We start from the raw sequence: 17,787 nt of genomic DNA, 5'->3' as shown, positions 1-17,787 counted from the left end.
TATATATTTAACTAAAACTTAGTGCACTGTAGTACACTATTTTGGAGAACTTGTTTATTTTTGTCTGAAACAGTTCTTCTTTTTTTCTTTGTTTCCTTTTTTTACCAGTTGTTTTGGAAATGTTTTAAATGCTTTATGTTAACACTAAACAGAAAGTGGACCACATCTGGAGAGATGACTTTGATCAGGTCTGTTCTTCCTTTGGGACACATGTGTAGTTTGTGGACAGATTGATACAGTGCTACAATATAGACTCACTTGGACTGGTCTAATTACAGTGGAGGTTTACAATGTTTCCCTGAGTGTGGCTGAGTCTAACCATGTCAGCAGTGGGGCAGTGTGGCTGAGTCTAACCATGTCAGCAGTGGGGCAGTGTGGCTGAGTCTAACCTGAGTCTAACCATGTCAGCAGTGGGGCAGTGTGGCTGAGTCTAACCTGAGTCTAACCATGTCAGCAGTGGGGCAGTGTGGCTGAGTCTAACCATGTCAGCAGTGGGGCAGTGCCAGACTGCCAGTGGGCTGCAAGGGCTACTCTGTGGTACGCCTCAACAATCTCTGCTGACTTACTGCTCAGAAATACCACGCTAGGCTCTTTCTCAGAGTTCAGAGAGTGAGTGAATGCACAGTTCTGTGCCGCTCGACATGAAAAGACCTCTGTGGGTTTTGTTGAAAAACTACTCACAACTCATAAAGCAGAATGAAAACGGCTACGTCTGCATGGGAAAATGAAATAAATATCAAACAAACTCAAACTAAAAGGAACAAGTTGCTGAGAGGTTTTCTGAATGAGGCGTCCCGTTGTGGCTTGATACATAGCATACCGGTAGTTGTGAACTTGGGATGATGCTAGCATGTGAGATATACTGGAAGTAGAACTTAGTCTCGGCCTAGGGCAGAGTGACATGCTAAATGTAAAAGAATGCATATCACTGTGCCCTGGGCCGAGACTAGGATCTACTTCCACAAGTCTGGAAAATTCCACCACAGATAGTACACACAGCCTTGTCTTCCGACCCCCCAAAATGTTAGTTTAGCAATGCATGTCCTAACTGTTACCTCCTAGATGTAAGCCCTTAGCAAAGGTATGAAAAAAATTAAAATAAATTGTATGCTTATACTTTGTGTTTTTTCTGTTTCAGCCGCAAAGACCTGCAGCCCAAAGCAGTTTGTATGTAAGGACCAGGTGACCTGCATCTCTAAAGGCTGGCGCTGTGATGGGGAAAAGGACTGTCCAGATGGATCAGACGAATCACCTGATATCTGTAAGTAACTGCTCTCAAGTCTCTGTGTTTTATGACTTGGCAAATGGTAGTGGTGCTACCCAGTAGTAGGTTTCCTCAGGATTTCTGTAGATTTGATCCTTTTCGTTTTAGCATCACTTATCTAAGGATCCTCAAAGGCTTGTGATTGTGTTTCACACATGATATCATATACTGTGCATTCATGCCAGGGATACCGCTCACCAATTACTTAAATAAAACATGTTCAGGCAGTTTAATTTGGGTCTGAGAACATGATCAAGCTATGCCCTCTCTGTGAAGGACACCAGTGCAGAGTCTGCCCAGGCTGCTCTAGTGAGTTATAGCTCTAATTATGGGCTGTTGTTTAGTCTGGTTGTTCAGGGATGTGTCCGCTCTTGTCTGAACTTTGGGTGATCTGTGTCGTCTCTGAGAGTTTTGTCCCAGACACTCACATCTGCCACCCTTCGCCATCATCATGGCACCCAGAAACTCTTAGTGCTTTGAGTGTGTTTAGACTGTGATGGAGATTTTAATGTCTTTGCGTGCCACACCTTACATCTGTCATGCCACAAACATTCTCACAACCCTCTGGCATAGGGAGACGAGTGGCTGACACCCAAAATGAAGGCATTTGTTATTGCTGGTGAAAACACCATTAAGTATTCACAGATGGGCCTTTTGGATTCAATATGTATGAAATAGCTGAGTGTTATAAATTCTGTTCTGTTGTTCTGTGCTGAATAAAAACAAAACATTAACATAGGTGTTGAGATAGAGGAAGTTAACTTTATTTGGACTTCATCTCCTGAGCATAGATTCAATTCCCTGGACAGGTCAAGGGCTCTCCCGAAGGGTCACACTCAAAGTTCTCTTGTATCTCATTTCCTGTATCTCCCCCGACCAACGTTTTTTAAACGTCAGAGATGAAATGAGTTGCTTAGAGATAATAAAAAAAAAAGTAAAGAGTCAGTTTAACTGTGCAAACCTCATTCCTCTGTCACTCTCCCGCATTTGTTGGTTAATATAATTGACCTGTACTATTATTCCCTGCTTGACGATTAAAAAGAGTAGCAAAAGACTTTAAACTCAATGACTCTCATGATGTCAACCTTTTATTCATTAACTGCATTTCAGCCTTTTTATCCTGCCAAAGCAATTGAGCAGAGTGAAATTTCCATACTACTTATGTGATTTGTTCACATAGACAATGCCTTGTTTCATCTGGACAAAAAGTACTGTATGGAAAGCATGTTTCCCCTGAACATCAGGATCTGTTCTGCTCAATTACACACTTCACATAGTCAGCACTGTTCCTTCTTTCTCAATTCAAACCCAACTCGTCATGCAAGCATTTCATTAGTCTATTATAAAATCTCTTTCTAAAAAAAATAGTTTTTCAGCAATTAGATTCACTGTACCTTCTGTTATCCATTGTAGTTTTATACTTTGGTATTACTTGACCGTAATGACTTCATTACGGCTTTATAGCTGGTTTAATAAATTGGTGCACATTATAAGCTTGCAGCCACATACTGATCAAACAACTATTGCATACATTCAATTGACAGTTTATTTCATAATAAGATATACCTAGAAACAAATAATACAGTGTTGATGAACTACAAATAAAGCCTGTATAAATGCAACAGAATGCAGTCAAAATTATAGCTTTTTCAATAATACTGTGAAAGTCAGAGGTGGGTAACACCAGCTATTGTCAAAAGGCAAGCTGACTCTAAGAGCCTCATCCATTAGAGCCAAGTGTTTGTTTGGAATGATGGAGGTTAGACGGGATAGTGAGTGGGTTGGAGTCAGTCTAGACGCGCAGGACAGGGAGTTTGGAGGACTGTCAGGCTGGAGGTTATTAAAGACCCTGCTCAGAGGAATGGAGAAACCTGCTGCTTTTCATCTCTGCTTTTCCATTTAAGGGGGGTAGAGCCGTTTGCAGGTCATCTTCCTTGGCTCCCCCCTGCTGGAAAAGCAACAGCATGAGAGCCATTCAGCCCAACAGGCTGTAAACATTGAAGCCTCTTGACAACAGCTCCAACACCATATGGAGATAGCAGAGCAGCCCACTGTCCCAGAGCCCCAGAGCAGGCCACTTATCAACCGAGGAGAGACTGAACTGTGGATTCAGCAGGATGTCCCATAGGCTTAGACAGCAGAGCTGATGTATACACATATCCATGTACAGTATCTATTTGTATTTGGGGAGTTCAAGGTGTCCCTTGTTTCACAGATTCCAAAAGTAGAAAGTTGGTTACTAAATCAATAGTCAGCCTCTGTAGAAGTCTCTGTGTCGGGCTTGGCGTTCTGCACAGAGCTCAGTTGAAAAGTCAAGGGTTGCAATCAAAATTCCCTGGTTTAGTTTTGACATGCCTCCGAACCACAGTCTACTTCTATGTGTTAATGTTGATGTTAATCAGAGTGCTGCATGCAACTATAATTACAGCATTATCACCAGTTCCAGTTAATTACTAACTAGCAGATTGGCTTCCAAGGTATGTGTTTCACCCAGATTTCACAAGGCAAACACACTTTTCTCTCATTGTCTCAGACCCTCCCTTTCTCTCGCTCTCTCTCTCTCTCTCTCTCTCTGCCCTGTCTGGCTGTTGTTCTATCTTTGTGCAGGATCGCCCTGCGGTCTTGCTGTCCTGTAAATCAGAGATTGTGACATGCCGTGCAGGCAGTGCTCGCAGCCAACATGGGGCTTACTTATTTCTTTAAGTAGGTCAATATATCATTAGGAAAAGGGCACTCACTGTAAAGAGTAAGAGTAAAGCAACGTGGAGCTCCCTCTCTACTGCAACACTGAACCCTTGCTCTTATGATGACGATTATACCGCCAATCCACACAATGGGCAATTAGCAAAAGATCCTAATAGATCTTACCACTACCGAGCTTCAGACAATATCAATAATATAGGTAACTGCCACCTGTTTGGTTTACAACGGCAATAAATTCACCTCCAGTCTGAATGCTGGGTGTTGTAAATGTGTGTGGTTTTGTCTGGTTGGGGATCTTTGAACCATGGGTACCTGCATGCAGGAAGACAGCAATGCTACAGTGTTGTTCTGTCTGGGGGCCCTAATTGCACTGTCGTTCCCCTTCTATTCACCTAAGCTGTAATCATCCTGAGGGGGTAAAGACAGACTCAGACACTGTAAAGCTGGAGCAAGGGCTAACATGGAACTTTGACACACAGTAGTTGAGGTTGTTGTTGTTGATGCCGGGGGTTGGTACAGTGCATCATCTCATCTCCAGCCTTGTTCGCAGCGGGGGCCACCTTGTTGCCTCAGGGGGCTGAGGCTGAGATGGGGAGGCTGGCTGTTGGGTTGGCGCTTAGCCAGATATAGGGCCGTCACACTCACAGGCCCTGGGTGTCTCTCCCACAGCCCTCAGCACACTGCACACTCAGATACCCATCAGCAGGCCGTCTGCACAGGCCCTTGTCTGCAGGTGTGACCTTTTCAGGCCCTCTCCTCGGGACTGTGCTGGCTCCCTGCGCTGCATGGTTTCAATTGTTTTTGGACAAGTGCCTTCACCTCAATTACCCATCAGCTCTGGGCTCACAAAGTAGCCTTCAGGACTGGAGGGTGGATACTGGGAGGGTAGATAGATACTGCACTAGCCCTAAAGCTGTTACAATATGTTGTTGAATCTGTATCTAAGTAATAATACAGTGGCTTTTATGAAGACGTCTCTGATTAGGAGGGTGGTGGTGTGTGTGTGTGTCTTTGTCAGGGGTGTACATGTGAGGCTGAGGTTGGCGTACCCTGCTTGCAGCTGAGCAGACTACATAACGGGGACTTACCTCTGGAATCCCTTCTAATGGTCACAGCACAGGAAGCAGAGGCTCACCCAGGAATCCACACAGACACACTCAGAATACAGGATTGATGAGGTGGGGTTAGAGAGATGTAATTAAAGCGCTCAGATTTTTTGTGTGTGTGAGAGAGAGAGAGAGAGAGACGGGGGAGGGGGAGGGGGGGGGGCGTCTTTGACAGCCTGTGCCAGAGTAAAATGAGGAGTTAATCTATTGCAGGTAAAGATGAAAAAGCTAAAACAAATCCATCGAGACAAGCTGCTCTGTAAGCTCCCCTGTCTCTCTACACTATTTTTGCTATTTTGCCAGAGCACCGTCAGCAAAAGGGCACTTATGGATTTCCCGGCTTTTCGTTCATAGTTTTTTCCCCTGTTGTATGGATAATGGAGTGTAACATAATGAGGTCATGAGTCATGACATGTTTCAGCATTTTACATGGTAGTAGTTCGTCAGACAAAATTGCACAATGACATCCTGCATAACTAACTCATCTTTGTATGCATTTTAGGAACAACACACAGTAATCTATTCAATGACTATCATTGTAACTTAGCAAGGACTGACTATAACCCTACATACATTTTAGAACTACAACTGTCATCGACAAACCAACGTTTTACATTACAATCTGCTGTGTCATAATGCTGGCTCCAGCTAGCCATTCAGAGGTTTGCGATTTCAAAAAACACGTTCAGAGGAACAACTTCTGAAGTCTGCATGCAATTAGATGATGCTTGCATGAGCCACATTCATTGTGGTTTAGACCAAATGGGAACAGATGTTTGAATAGGCCTTAGAATGTAAGCACTTTCTCCTTTATGAGGAAAAACTCTTACTGTAAAAGACTCCTTTTCATGATCCAAGCACTCATAGAACAATTTACTACCCCTAATTCTATGTTAAACTTTTCCCCTTATTTAACATGCAAATGTCCATGAGAGGGCACCCCGGTGGGGGGTGAAATGCATGTGAATCATGTAAATGGCCTGCCCTTTTATTCAGATGGTATGTTAACCACTTCCATTCAGTGAGAGAAAATGAGCTGATAACTTGACACAATTAGCACTTGTTAACGTCCAGCCACTCCCTATCCCTATGGGGGCACCCAGCCCCAGCAATGCCAGACTCCTGCTCTATAAAATCATCCAAACTCTAACTCTAGTCTAGTACATGCTTGTAACTATACCATCTCCGCTGGGGTTTTTCAGTTTGCAATGTTCTAGTTTATCCAAAGGCTAAAGGTGACTAGAAAGGAATGATGAGGTGTGTCCATGGGTATCATTACAGTCCAACACACCAACCTAGTGCCCACACACACACACACACACATACACATAGGCCCATGGTGGAGGATACTCTTTGTGGCCTGAGGCTCTGGGCAGGGAAGCCTGGGAGATTGAGTTATCGGCTCCATGCAGCTGGCCAAGATGGCCAGGCCACACATCAAGGTTATCCGTCCATCTCGTGCCCTTGAGCCCCGGCTGGAAGCTTGCCAGGGTGTCCCTTTGTCTGGGCCGTCAGTCTGTCACGCCTCAGCAGCCTCTCTAAGGTGACCGGGAAGAGCAGACTGCAGGGGCAGGGAGATAGGAGGGATGGAGGCACCAGCAGAGGAAACGTCTGTGAACCAGAGGAGTGTCAGGGAATGGATCCATGATCCAAGAGACAGAAGCCTTTGTACATAAGAAAATGAGCAGATTAGTATTCAGGCTGAAGAAAGGGGAATGGGTTTGCAAAGCTTGTATGAAATCTTTTTTTAAAACTAGTCTTAGTACAGTAGTAGGGCCAGCCTGTGTGTGTAGTGTACGGGTAGAGGTTATGAGCTCTGCTCATTGTCCTATTAGCAGGGGCTGCTGGGGCAGACGCTTGCACAGAGGAATAAGCAAAGCCCAGTAAATCCCTCTGGTCGGTGGCCCTGAGCCCTCCTCAGCCTCACCGGCCTATTAGCAACCAGAGAACACAGGCCTTTCTCACGCCAGCCAGGCACCGCTTCCCCCTCTCTACTGCATCTAATCTACGCCCTAGCTCTCTTTTTCTCTCCGTCTGTCTCCCTGTCTATCTCTCCACCCCTGCTGACGATCTAGACATAGCGAGCTGCCTCTGTTCTCTCTTCCTCAAGTCTCATCTCATCTCCACTTTTTCCTCTTGTGTAGCTGTTTCAGACTTCATTGTTTTGTTGTCCCCTTTTAGTCTGTCGTTTAGTGTTTAGTATGTCATGAAAACCTTTCCAAACTGCATTCTATTCAAAGAGACTACCACCAGAAGTGGTAAAGGAACATTTAATATTCTGTTCACAGACAAACCCTCATGGAATGCCAACGACAACATTGAGAGATCTAAAACATTTAGAAAATGCTGTACTGGTATTTATTAATTTAGAGGTCTTGGAGGTTTTCAGAATGGTATCATGAATGTTCTACAGAAAATACCTTTGCCCACAACTGTAACTTTCACATTGTCAAGTGCTTGTCTGACCACATTTGAAATCCGACTTGTTTTGCACCGCAGATGAATTCATGTTGGTCAGTTGATTTGTTTTGAGACTCCTCATAGTGTGTAAGGGATGTGCCTGTTGAGGACGGGTAAGGTTAGAGAGGGCAGAGCATGCATGTGTTTGTACTGTGTACAGTGTGATTCCAGAGTAGTCACTAGCCAGGCCTGTCTCCCTGTTGAACATGTTCATTAGAGCTGACAGCAGTTTGAATGGGAGTCAGAGTCTGCAATGGTCCCCTGAAGGGGGGGAATAAACGCAGGATTTTATGCAGAGGACAAAAGCTCGACAGGGGATCAGAATTTAAGGTCATTATGTAACCACAGGGACTGGTGTGTGTGTGTGTGTGTGTGTGTGTGTGTGTGTGTGTGTTTGTGGGGGAGGGTGGGGGGGGGGGGGGGGTTGTGGTGCAAGGGGGGGGCTAGAGGGTGTAGTAGGGTTTGGTTGAAGTATTGGGGGAGGACACAGTGGGGTAGAGACTCTGTCTTTACCATCCTGAGGCCACCTTCTGGTGAGGTCAGGTCAGCTCCATTGAACACTATAATAAGAGACAGCAAGGATACACTCTCCTCCATTTAGTATCAATGTTAGGTGATGAGAGAGTTCATTGGAATAATGCAATTTCCTCTCCCCTAATGGGAATCAGGGATGTAATTTTCCCTTTCTGTTTATGCATAAAGTGCTCTGGCTCCATGCTACTGAGCTCCATACATTGTTCTCATTCACCGTGCTTCTTTGTCTCCTGGGCCTCCACACTCAAACCGTATGCTATTCATATCATGGCTGGGGGAATAATCAGTACAGAAGTTAATTGTTATGGAATTGAATATATATTGTGCAGTGGTCCCATCCTTCTGTATCATTTGCTATTCTCCATCATAGCACCATATCGTAATGTGCTGATAATTATAATATATTTTCTTATAAACTGAATTCCAAACTGCAATCTCATTTCTGAAAATAAAAAGCCATTATGAAGATCTATGTACCTCATGTTTGTTTGATTGCACATCATGGCTCTTTAATTGCAGGGAATTTGCCTTTGTGGAAATTCTGAAAATCTTAGAGCACAATGACAAAATCCAATTATTTTAATGGAATATGGATTGTTTGTAGGCATGGCGATTTTTTTTTATCCGTAGAATATTTGTTAAGGAAACACTGAGCTTTGAAACTGAATTGTGTTTGTGGAAGAAAGAGATTGATGGAAACCCTTTGTCTTCCTGTCTGTGGCTGCACACAGCGGTACACCGGTGTCACTGCCAGATGAGGAAGGAACCGGCCTTTGCCTGTGTGAAGGAGCCCGTGTCAACACGGCCAACAACTTCCCAAATGGCAACAGGGAGAGCAGAGTGCACTGTCATTGTCCTTACTTCAAAGCTATTAATTCTCCAGCTATTAATTATTGTCCTTGGTATTGACTTCTCCCTATTCAACTCTAGCCAAGATATAACTGTATATTGATTGGGACCTGGTCGAGAGACAGTTTCTTTTTGTGGAATGTACTGTATTGGCACGATGAGGTGCCACTGGGACTTTCTAACATTGCTAGTCACACTACTGCTCACCGTCATTACCATGATCCTGTATGCTATGTCTCTAGTAGCTCTGTCTGCCCAGTGGTTAAGGATGAGAAGAGACGGGGGGGGGGGGATACTGAAGAGATGAGTATGTTACGCTTGAAGAGCTGGATTTGGGCTCTGCTTTGTTTGTCACTGTGCCAGGAGGCTGCAGCCTGCAGTGAGTGGGCACACCAGAGCACATGGTAGTGGGACGGAGCAGAGAGGCTCTGCTGCAGAGAGGAGCTCCATCTTCACCTCTCAGCCCTTATGTACACACACATCTGGTCAATACACCAAAACAGGACATTACAACAAGGTTATCACCATTACCCTCTAAAACCTGTGTGTCTCTACGCCTTTCAATAGACAACATTTTCAGGCTGCCTCTTGAGGAGTGACAGGCACTGCATTTGTGTGATGCTAATTCAAGTACTGTTTGTGTAATACTTGTGCTGCAGTTGTTGTGAAATCCCCTGGTTCAGAGTTTATTGAATGTAGAGCAGAGTATCTTAGAGAGGACAAGACTGCGGGAGGTCTAGTTATGAGATACACCCTGGAGTGGGTACCTGCTGTTCTACCTCTGAGCCAGGTTTACCCCCCCCCCCCCCCCCCCCTAATGCTCTACAGCAACGTCTCATCACCATACAATAGACTGCAGCCGTGGAAAATAAAAAGAGTGACTGGCTGCTGTCGCTGTCCTTAGGCAGCTGTTGTATCCACTGTCTATGACAGCTAATCGGTGTGATGAGTATAAGGATCATGATTTCATAAATGAGTTCTTCTCGGTTTACCTTGGGCCATCCAAAGGCCCAGCGAGGCCCAGCTTGACATACCTCATCCAGTGGTGTCTCCAAGCACAGGCTTAGCGATTCCACTGTGGTGATTGAGAGCGAGAATATTACTGATCTTACCCTTTCAGTACATTCAGTACCACACCAAACAGGAACACCATGTACCAGTTATACCTCACCTTTCATGAATATAGGACACTAAGGCATAGCATGTATTATTTCATGAAAATCGAAACCATGCAAAAACACCCCAAAGCAAATGTTTTCTTATTCTTTATTTCTGAACCTCAGTTGGAGCCGAGAAAGAGGGACCATACTGGTTTCACCAACCTCTTGAAGATTCTGTAGGAGTGTGGTACTGTACAATGCTTCATGGTAGATGTCAATAATAGTGTTGAGGCCAGAAGAACCACACAGTGATTTTTTTTCTGTGCAGGAGATGACGTTTTTTCTCTTGTTTGTATTTTTCTAAAATGGGTTGAGAGAGAGAGAGTTAAACAGCCAAGACAAACAGTGCAAATAGTTTTTCCCTTACACAGGACTTTGGTCATAAGATATAAATTGACAATCTCTGTGCATGAGTAGTAAAGTGCATGTGTGTGTGTGTGTGCGCGCGCGCTTGTGCATGCTTGAGAGAGAGCTGGTGTACTCTCTGTTGTGGTATGATCACCCCCATACTCCTGGTCTAGCAAAGAGGCTTGAGATCCCACATCCACTGTGGCAACACAAAGGCCTGTTCACTTGTTAATAGACTGAGGTGTTCTCTGGGGTCAGTCCGTGGTCTGGACAAAGGACAGTGAAACGTAAACAGACATCTTTATGTCCATCTGTGGCCCACTTATCGCTCAGCCAGGCCACTGAATGTCTGGGCTAGGTCCTAACAGGCTGACGGGTCAGATAACACTGAGTACCTTTCCATTGCAGTCTCACCGAGAGGAGATTAGATAGAAACTGCCCAACACTGCTCTTAGTTGGGGGCCTTAGGGCTATATGAGGCTATGTTCGTGCAAATTTGTGCAAAAGCACCAAATTTGGCCCAGATGTAGCTCAGAGTATGCGCTAATGATTTAGCCAGGGCGCCCGAGCCAGCGACCACTGGGGTCGCCATGGCGGCCAAATCAATATGGCCGCCCTCCGAAAAAGGTTTTGGCTATAACTTTTGAACCAAATTAGCTTCAAATAAAAACTTGGTGTCTTATTTATGTTTCTTGGCCATTAGAAACACATTGGAATGCTTATATTTATAATTGGGTGTGTCTGGACCCCTAATTTGCATATTTCCAAGATGGCAGCTCCCCGAAAATAAAAAATAAAAAATCCAATATTGACCCATTTTTAATGTTGGGGAGCATGTGGGAGGGCCAGACCTCGTGAACTTAAAGACAGTTACAATTTGAATTTGATTATTTTTATTTTATTTATTTATTTATTTTTCTGAGTGGGGCAGTCCCACTCATATTTTTCCTTTTTATTGACAGTTACAGTGAAGATTTAGACAGGAAGGATGGGTGAGAGAGAGAGGAGGGATGACATGCAGGATATGTCCCCGGCCGGAATCGAACCGGGGACCCTGCGGTTAACTTACATTGTCAGCGCTTAACCCGCTACGCCACCTAAGCTCCCCTGAATTTCAATTTTAAAAAGCTGTTTACGGTACAACTACTATTTTCTTCCTCACGTAAGTTATAATTCATCATTCATCATCAGTCATTTTCATAATCTTACAATAATTCCAGGATCCCGCTCTCTGCACCTCACAACATTAGCTAGCTAGTTAGCTGGCTAGCTAACGCCCAGGCTCCACTATGGCCATCGAGCGTTGCGTCTGCGCTGCGTTGCGTCCGGAATTGCTGTCAGCCAGGGAACGTTGCTTTTGTAATCAATGAAAGGTGCTCCACTGCCTACGTTGCGTCCCCCCCAAAAAAAATCGGCAAAGTTTGATTTCGGATGGCGAACGCGAATGTATATTTACTATTGTATATTGGTTGTTGGTTATAATTGTATATTGGTTGTTTTCTGGTGTTGTTTTCTTGTTTTGCTCTGTTTGTAGTCTACTTGATGTCTTTTTATCATCAGTTAAATCACCACAGCGGTTAATCCACTAATAGAGAAGATACCAGATTGAAAATGCTTGTAGCCAACTACTCTATAGCTCGTGCCTGGTCGCAGCTATTGCGAATTGTGAATCACCACAGGTGCTTGAAGCTTGTTGCAGAAATGGATGACGAACGGCTGATACTTGAGGTGGAAAAATCTATCTTTTTATATGCAACAAATGACGGTGGAGCAGGTACAACGTCAAGTTAATGCAACGCCGATGGTGAGGTGACGCAACACTAGTAGTGGAGCCAGCCTGTAATATTCTACAGTAGCTAGCTATCAAGATAACAATGACTGATGCCTTCTTCTGTTTACACGAACACAGCCCATTGTCATATATGCATTCTTATAATTTCAATTGATAGGAGACATGCTGAAAATAAGGTATTGTCTTGTTTTACTTCTGTCTACAACTACTATTTCCTGCAACGACAACATGTAGGCTACAATTTCATCAATCTCACTTAAGTCATGTATTATGTCATCACAATATGGCCTCTACCTCTACCTCTAGTAGCGGGACCATTAATTGGGACCTATGCTGTCTCTGCCAATGAGATGCTGATGAATCATTGCAAAGACCCAAAAATTAAGGACTTGTATCACTAGAAAGGGAAAAAATGATTTCTTAGCTATTGCTAATGTTCTTCCTTCTGGGGAGCCACCCCTCCCAAATTTTGTTGTTTGGTACCTGTACTATAGCAATGACAATAAAGACCATTCATTCATTCATTCATTCATTCTTCTGTTAATGTTACAATTGATCAGTTGAATGACGGTTCAGGTATTGCAGCAACGCTTAAAACACATAATGCTATGCATCACAAACGCTGTAGAAGCTACTGTAGTAGTTATCGTGTCAAAAGGGCTCCAAAGTATGATGTTGGCTCCTCCTTAGTAGTGAGTCCTAAAAAGCTTTGATCATGTCAACCCAAAGCCTGTGGCATTCATTGTGTTATAGCCTATGTGAGGGGGAGAATATGGATGACCTTCACAAGGCAGTAACAGATAATGTTGATTCCAATCTGAAAAGCTGGGCAGAATCCTATAAAATTGTTTAGCTTCTTGGTAGATTAGTTACACAAGCTTCCGATGTGTACGCAGCAGGTGTGTACTACATGCCAAATGTTATCTCATGTTGCGATATGCAGCAAAACGGCAAGCATCTCATGACACTGCCAGGCCAGGGTGTCAGAAGGGGAAGCATCTACCAGTGAGTGGGGGACAACCTTTGACCATCTAACTATTGCACAAATTGTTGCTCTGGTTGAGGATTCAGATCCTCCTTCACAATCTTCTATTACGGCAACTCTACAGGAACCTTATGAAAGAACACAGGTGTTTGTGTCTGATTATGAACCCCACACAACAACAGTCAAGCAACATCTCCTCAGCTATCTGCCTGAATAGAGTGAACACCAGAAGGGGAGGGAAACCTACATCGCAAACAAGGAACAAGTGGCTAAGAGGAACAATTGGCTCAGGATGAGGCAATTCTGTTGATGAGGGCCGTCTTGGTTTTACACAAGTACTGCTTACAACGAGCCCACACATTTGACGGCTCCTTCCCGTCCAACTGTCTCACAACATCTGTTGCTGAACCCTTACGAGTGTTCAATGATATCGTCCTCCATGGTCCAGAGTTCCTCAAACCCTGTGCAGCTAATACAGAAGATGCCAACCTGCAACCGAGAATGTCAATGTCAGAAGTGCATTTGGCGGCACCCATCACACCTGCAAGACCGACGCAATACGTCACAGCAAGGACATTGATATTTGCCAATCGACCTGACCCAAAAGCCAAACAAAACAAAAAAATGGCATTATGCAAATTAGGGGTCCAGACACACCCAATCATGAATATAAGCATTCTAATGTGTTTCTAATAGTCAAAAAACATAAAATAGACACCAGGCTTGCATTTCTAGTTCATTTGGTTCAAAAGTTATAGCCGAAACCTATTTCAGAGGGCGACCATGGCGGTTGTTGGCTCGGGCGCCCTGGCTAAATCACTAGAGCATAGCTACATCTGGGCCAAATTTGGTGCTTTTGCACAAATTTGCGCCAAAATATCCCGAAGGCCCCCAACTATCTGACTTTAATTATGTTTTCTTCTTTTGATCTTCCCCCGTGCCGTCTCCAAATCTACCATTACTTGCGACCGCGGTACAGAATGAGAAAAGAAGTGCATCTCTTGCTGTTTTTTTTTGGTGCGGTGTGAATAATCTCATAGATGAGTTTGTGATGATACATCTTAGCCATTGCCAATGTTACGGAATGACGATTAAATGTTCAACTACGGTTCTTCACTCTCCAACTATTTTCTTGGACTGAAGTTGCGTTTTTGCCTGGTTCTCCTTTGAAATTGTTCTGCATGTGTTCCTTATAGTGTGTGTTTTTATTGTTTTACAGGTCCACATAGCCGAGTGTCACAGTGTCCTGCCAACGAGTATGGGTGTCTGGACTTGGATGTGTGTATTCACATGAGCAGGCTGTGTGACGGCATCCCTGACTGCACCGATGGCTGGGATGAGGGGCCGCACTGCAGAGGTACCCCCCCCCCCCCACGCACACACACACACACACACACACACACACACACACACACACACACACACACACTGATCCTCTCAAAGACTCTGATCTCTGTTTATACAACACACATGGTGTGTGAACACTCTGATTTTGAGGTTCAAAGAGAGGGTGGGATACTCTTGTCATGTCACTGTTACTGTTGCATATCATATAGACCTGCAGGTTTTCTGTCTCTTTCTCTTACTGACATATTGAATTTTATTCTCAAAAGATGTATTTCTATACCTCTCTGTTATACACATTCATACACAGGCAGGCACTCAATTCACCCATCCTTTCATTCTCATTGGGACAAAGGGTTGCCCTTGCCATGTGAGGAATGACCAGGGAGACATGTTTCTATAAATACTCTGTCTCTTTGTCTTCCCATCCAAAACGGTAATCTCTGTCCAATCAACACTCCCTTCAGCTACTTTAATGAACTGGCCACCATGATCACATTGGCTCTCTTCTCTCTCTCTCTGAGAAAAGTCATTAATTTATCCATCAGGCAGGCTCTGAAGCCATGTCCTGCCTCTGGCTAGTCGAGCATTCATCCCTGTGGCCATAGAGGAGAATCCCATCAAATCCCTGATATTAATTAGTCAGAGAGAGGGGCAAATTGAGTCCATAGTGTCGCATTGTGGCTCAATACAAAAGAGCCCAGGCTCTGGCAGGCTGCTGCAGGATTGGCTGGCACAGCGTTCAGCAGGAAGGCTGCCTGAGCTGTCCCAGAAAGTAGCTGCCTGAGCTGTTGCCTGGTCAGATCCTATATAGCTAGACTAGAGAGGGGACTGACTGATATCCCACGTGTGTGCTGTGCTGACACACAGTCAACATAAGCTGCTGTCTGCCTGGCTATGCCAGTTGTCAGATGTGATGATTCTATTGTACCTAGCTCGTATTTAGTAATCTAGCTCATATTTCTATCTTGGCTGCTGTTTTTTGTGTTTCACAACATCAAACATGTACAACAAACATTTCTTCAAGGTCTCCTTTATCAGACCATAGTCCCGGAACATAGTCTGGATGATTACCAGAACACATAAATATCTGTCAAGTACACAAACAGTATCCTATCTAAAGTATACAGAACAATACGGTCTATCAGTTTACTTTCTTAATTTTCTGTGTATTTTGTTCTTACAATCACATGAGGTACTGTAGCTGCGAGGAAGGATCAGATTAAAATTACATAATTGTATGAAGTGGGTGAAAGTGTCAGACTCCCTTACAGTGACCGAGTAGAACTGCCCTTGCACAACACCGATGATGTCATCTAGTCATGACACACACTGCCTGTCCCTAAGCACACAGGCCCAGCTGTACCCATGAGGCAGAAGTAAACACCCCCCCCCCCACCACCACACACACACACACACACACACACACACACTCACACACACACACACAGCCACAGCAGTGTGCTAGAACTTTCTGCCACGTTGTTTGTGAACCCCCGTTTCACGGAAAGCCAGTGGTTTCACAAGCATCCCAGTGTTTGCTTGAACAAACTGCAGGGTTGTGCAAGTGTACCCAGGCACTGACATCTCAAAGCTCACTTTGTCATTTTGTGTGTCCAAGTAATTATGCCAAAGTTGTTGACAAGGGGAGTAAGGAAGGGAGGACAGGAGGAGAGGAGGCATGGATGCAGGCTGGAGTGTTTTTTTATCGCTACTACAATACATTTCCATTGCAGGCTCATAATGTGGGGCTAGGTGTGGGAGGTGGAGGGGCTGGGGTGAGAGAGTGATTGGAAGGATTTGCCCTGCCAGGCTAGGCCTGCCCTGCCTGCTGTCTATATGGGCCGTTGAGACTGGCACTGGCGCTGGGGTGCCAGGCTGATCAGATATATCTGTCCTGTCTGAATTAATTAGCTGCTTCCGCTTATCACTGCAGCCCCACTCACATAGAAGGAAGCAGCGATCTGTCTTCAGCCTTATCAGAAACCAGGCCAGGGCTAGTCACATCCTGTCTGAGTTTTGCTTGGCCCTCACTTCAACACATAATTTAATACTTCTGAGAGTTTGTTCCCAAGGGCCATTGACAAAACACCAGAGACGCACGCGTCTGATAAGGCCTTATTGTTGGCTCAATGAAATGATGGTAGCCATCGTGCCCTGCTGAATCTGTCATGTATAAAGAAAGGAAGGAAGTCTCTCTCATCTCTCATCTCTCTCTCTCTCTCTCTCTCTCTCTCTCTCTCTCTCTCTCTCTCTCTCTCTCTCTCTCTCTGGGGGTGAAGGGGGCAGTTTAGGGGTCAAGGCCTGTCACGTAATCTCCTCTCACAAGTGGTTAATTGATAAGGACGGAGAATGGGGTCAGAGCAGTGCCACCGAGTGCTCATCTCTGCTCCCGCTGCCAAAATGGCAGACCTGATTATTGCACTGATGCTTTAGTTTACGTATGAACGATGCATGCATTTCTTGCCTGTGGAAATACTTCATGTTTTTGAGTCAGTCAACATTTTTAATACATGTATAATCGAATCAATCAATCTCGATTCAGTGACCTGAATTAGTTTATTGGCCATTATGAGTGTTTTGCATGACAAGACCTGTTTTATTGCCTGCAACTTGCTCTATATATCTGATTAGTCAGGAACAGTAAAATATTGTAAAACTAGGTTTATTGCCCATTATGGCCACTACCCTTTACTGATCACTTTTGATTCCTGGATTGTAATTGTTAAAATACTTTACGTTAAGTTCACTCCCACGAAAGCCAGGTTTGAGTCGTTGTTATTTCAGGCTTATTATGTAGCCCGGGGACGAGGTTAGTGTGTAAAAAGTGAGTGACGTTCCATTTTACTAGCATATTAGTTGAGTCTGTGTCTGTAGCAAGTTGCCAGTGTTTGGGCCTAGTTTAGCCCCTGTTTGCTCTCCACTCTGGTCCCTGCCATGGATGTGTTTGCTCTCAGTTAGTGTGCCCCCCTTTGTCTACTGGGACTGCAAACAACTGCCTGCAAATACACACTGCCTGGAAACACATACACACACACACACACACACACACACAGTGCCCCACTGCACAGAAACATCATTATCTCTTTGGTGTCTGATATACTGATATACCTAAGCAACCTCCCTCGCTCCCTAAAACGACCCACCTTATACTATTCATTGGTAGAATGCACAAGACACAGTTTGACATTGACACAAGACACAGTCAATTGATGGATTGGGTTTCCAGCATTGCTTCAGCT

The 17,787-nt window shown here is 44.5% G+C and overlaps 1 protein-coding gene across 1 annotated transcript in view; it reads left to right on the top strand.

Moving 5' to 3' along the window:
- lrp1ab (low density lipoprotein receptor-related protein 1Ab) overlaps window positions 1-17,787 on the top strand; it is an 89,276-nt gene that overhangs the window by 11,801 nt on the left and 59,688 nt on the right. The window contains exons 2-3 of the mRNA XM_080533896.1: window positions 1,139-1,261; window positions 14,421-14,558. Of these exons, the coding sequence (XP_080390022.1) occupies window positions 1,139-1,261; window positions 14,421-14,558 (261 nt within the window). The remainder of the gene's footprint in view (window positions 1-1,138; window positions 1,262-14,420; window positions 14,559-17,787) is intronic.

This window comes from Nansenia antarctica (genome assembly GCF_963989245.1).
Source record: "Nansenia antarctica genome assembly, chromosome: 6".
Taxonomy (NCBI): Eukaryota; Metazoa; Chordata; class Actinopteri; order Argentiniformes; family Microstomatidae; genus Nansenia; species Nansenia antarctica.
Note: the sequence above shows the minus strand (reverse complement) of the source record. Positions and strands in the feature narration are given on the sequence as shown.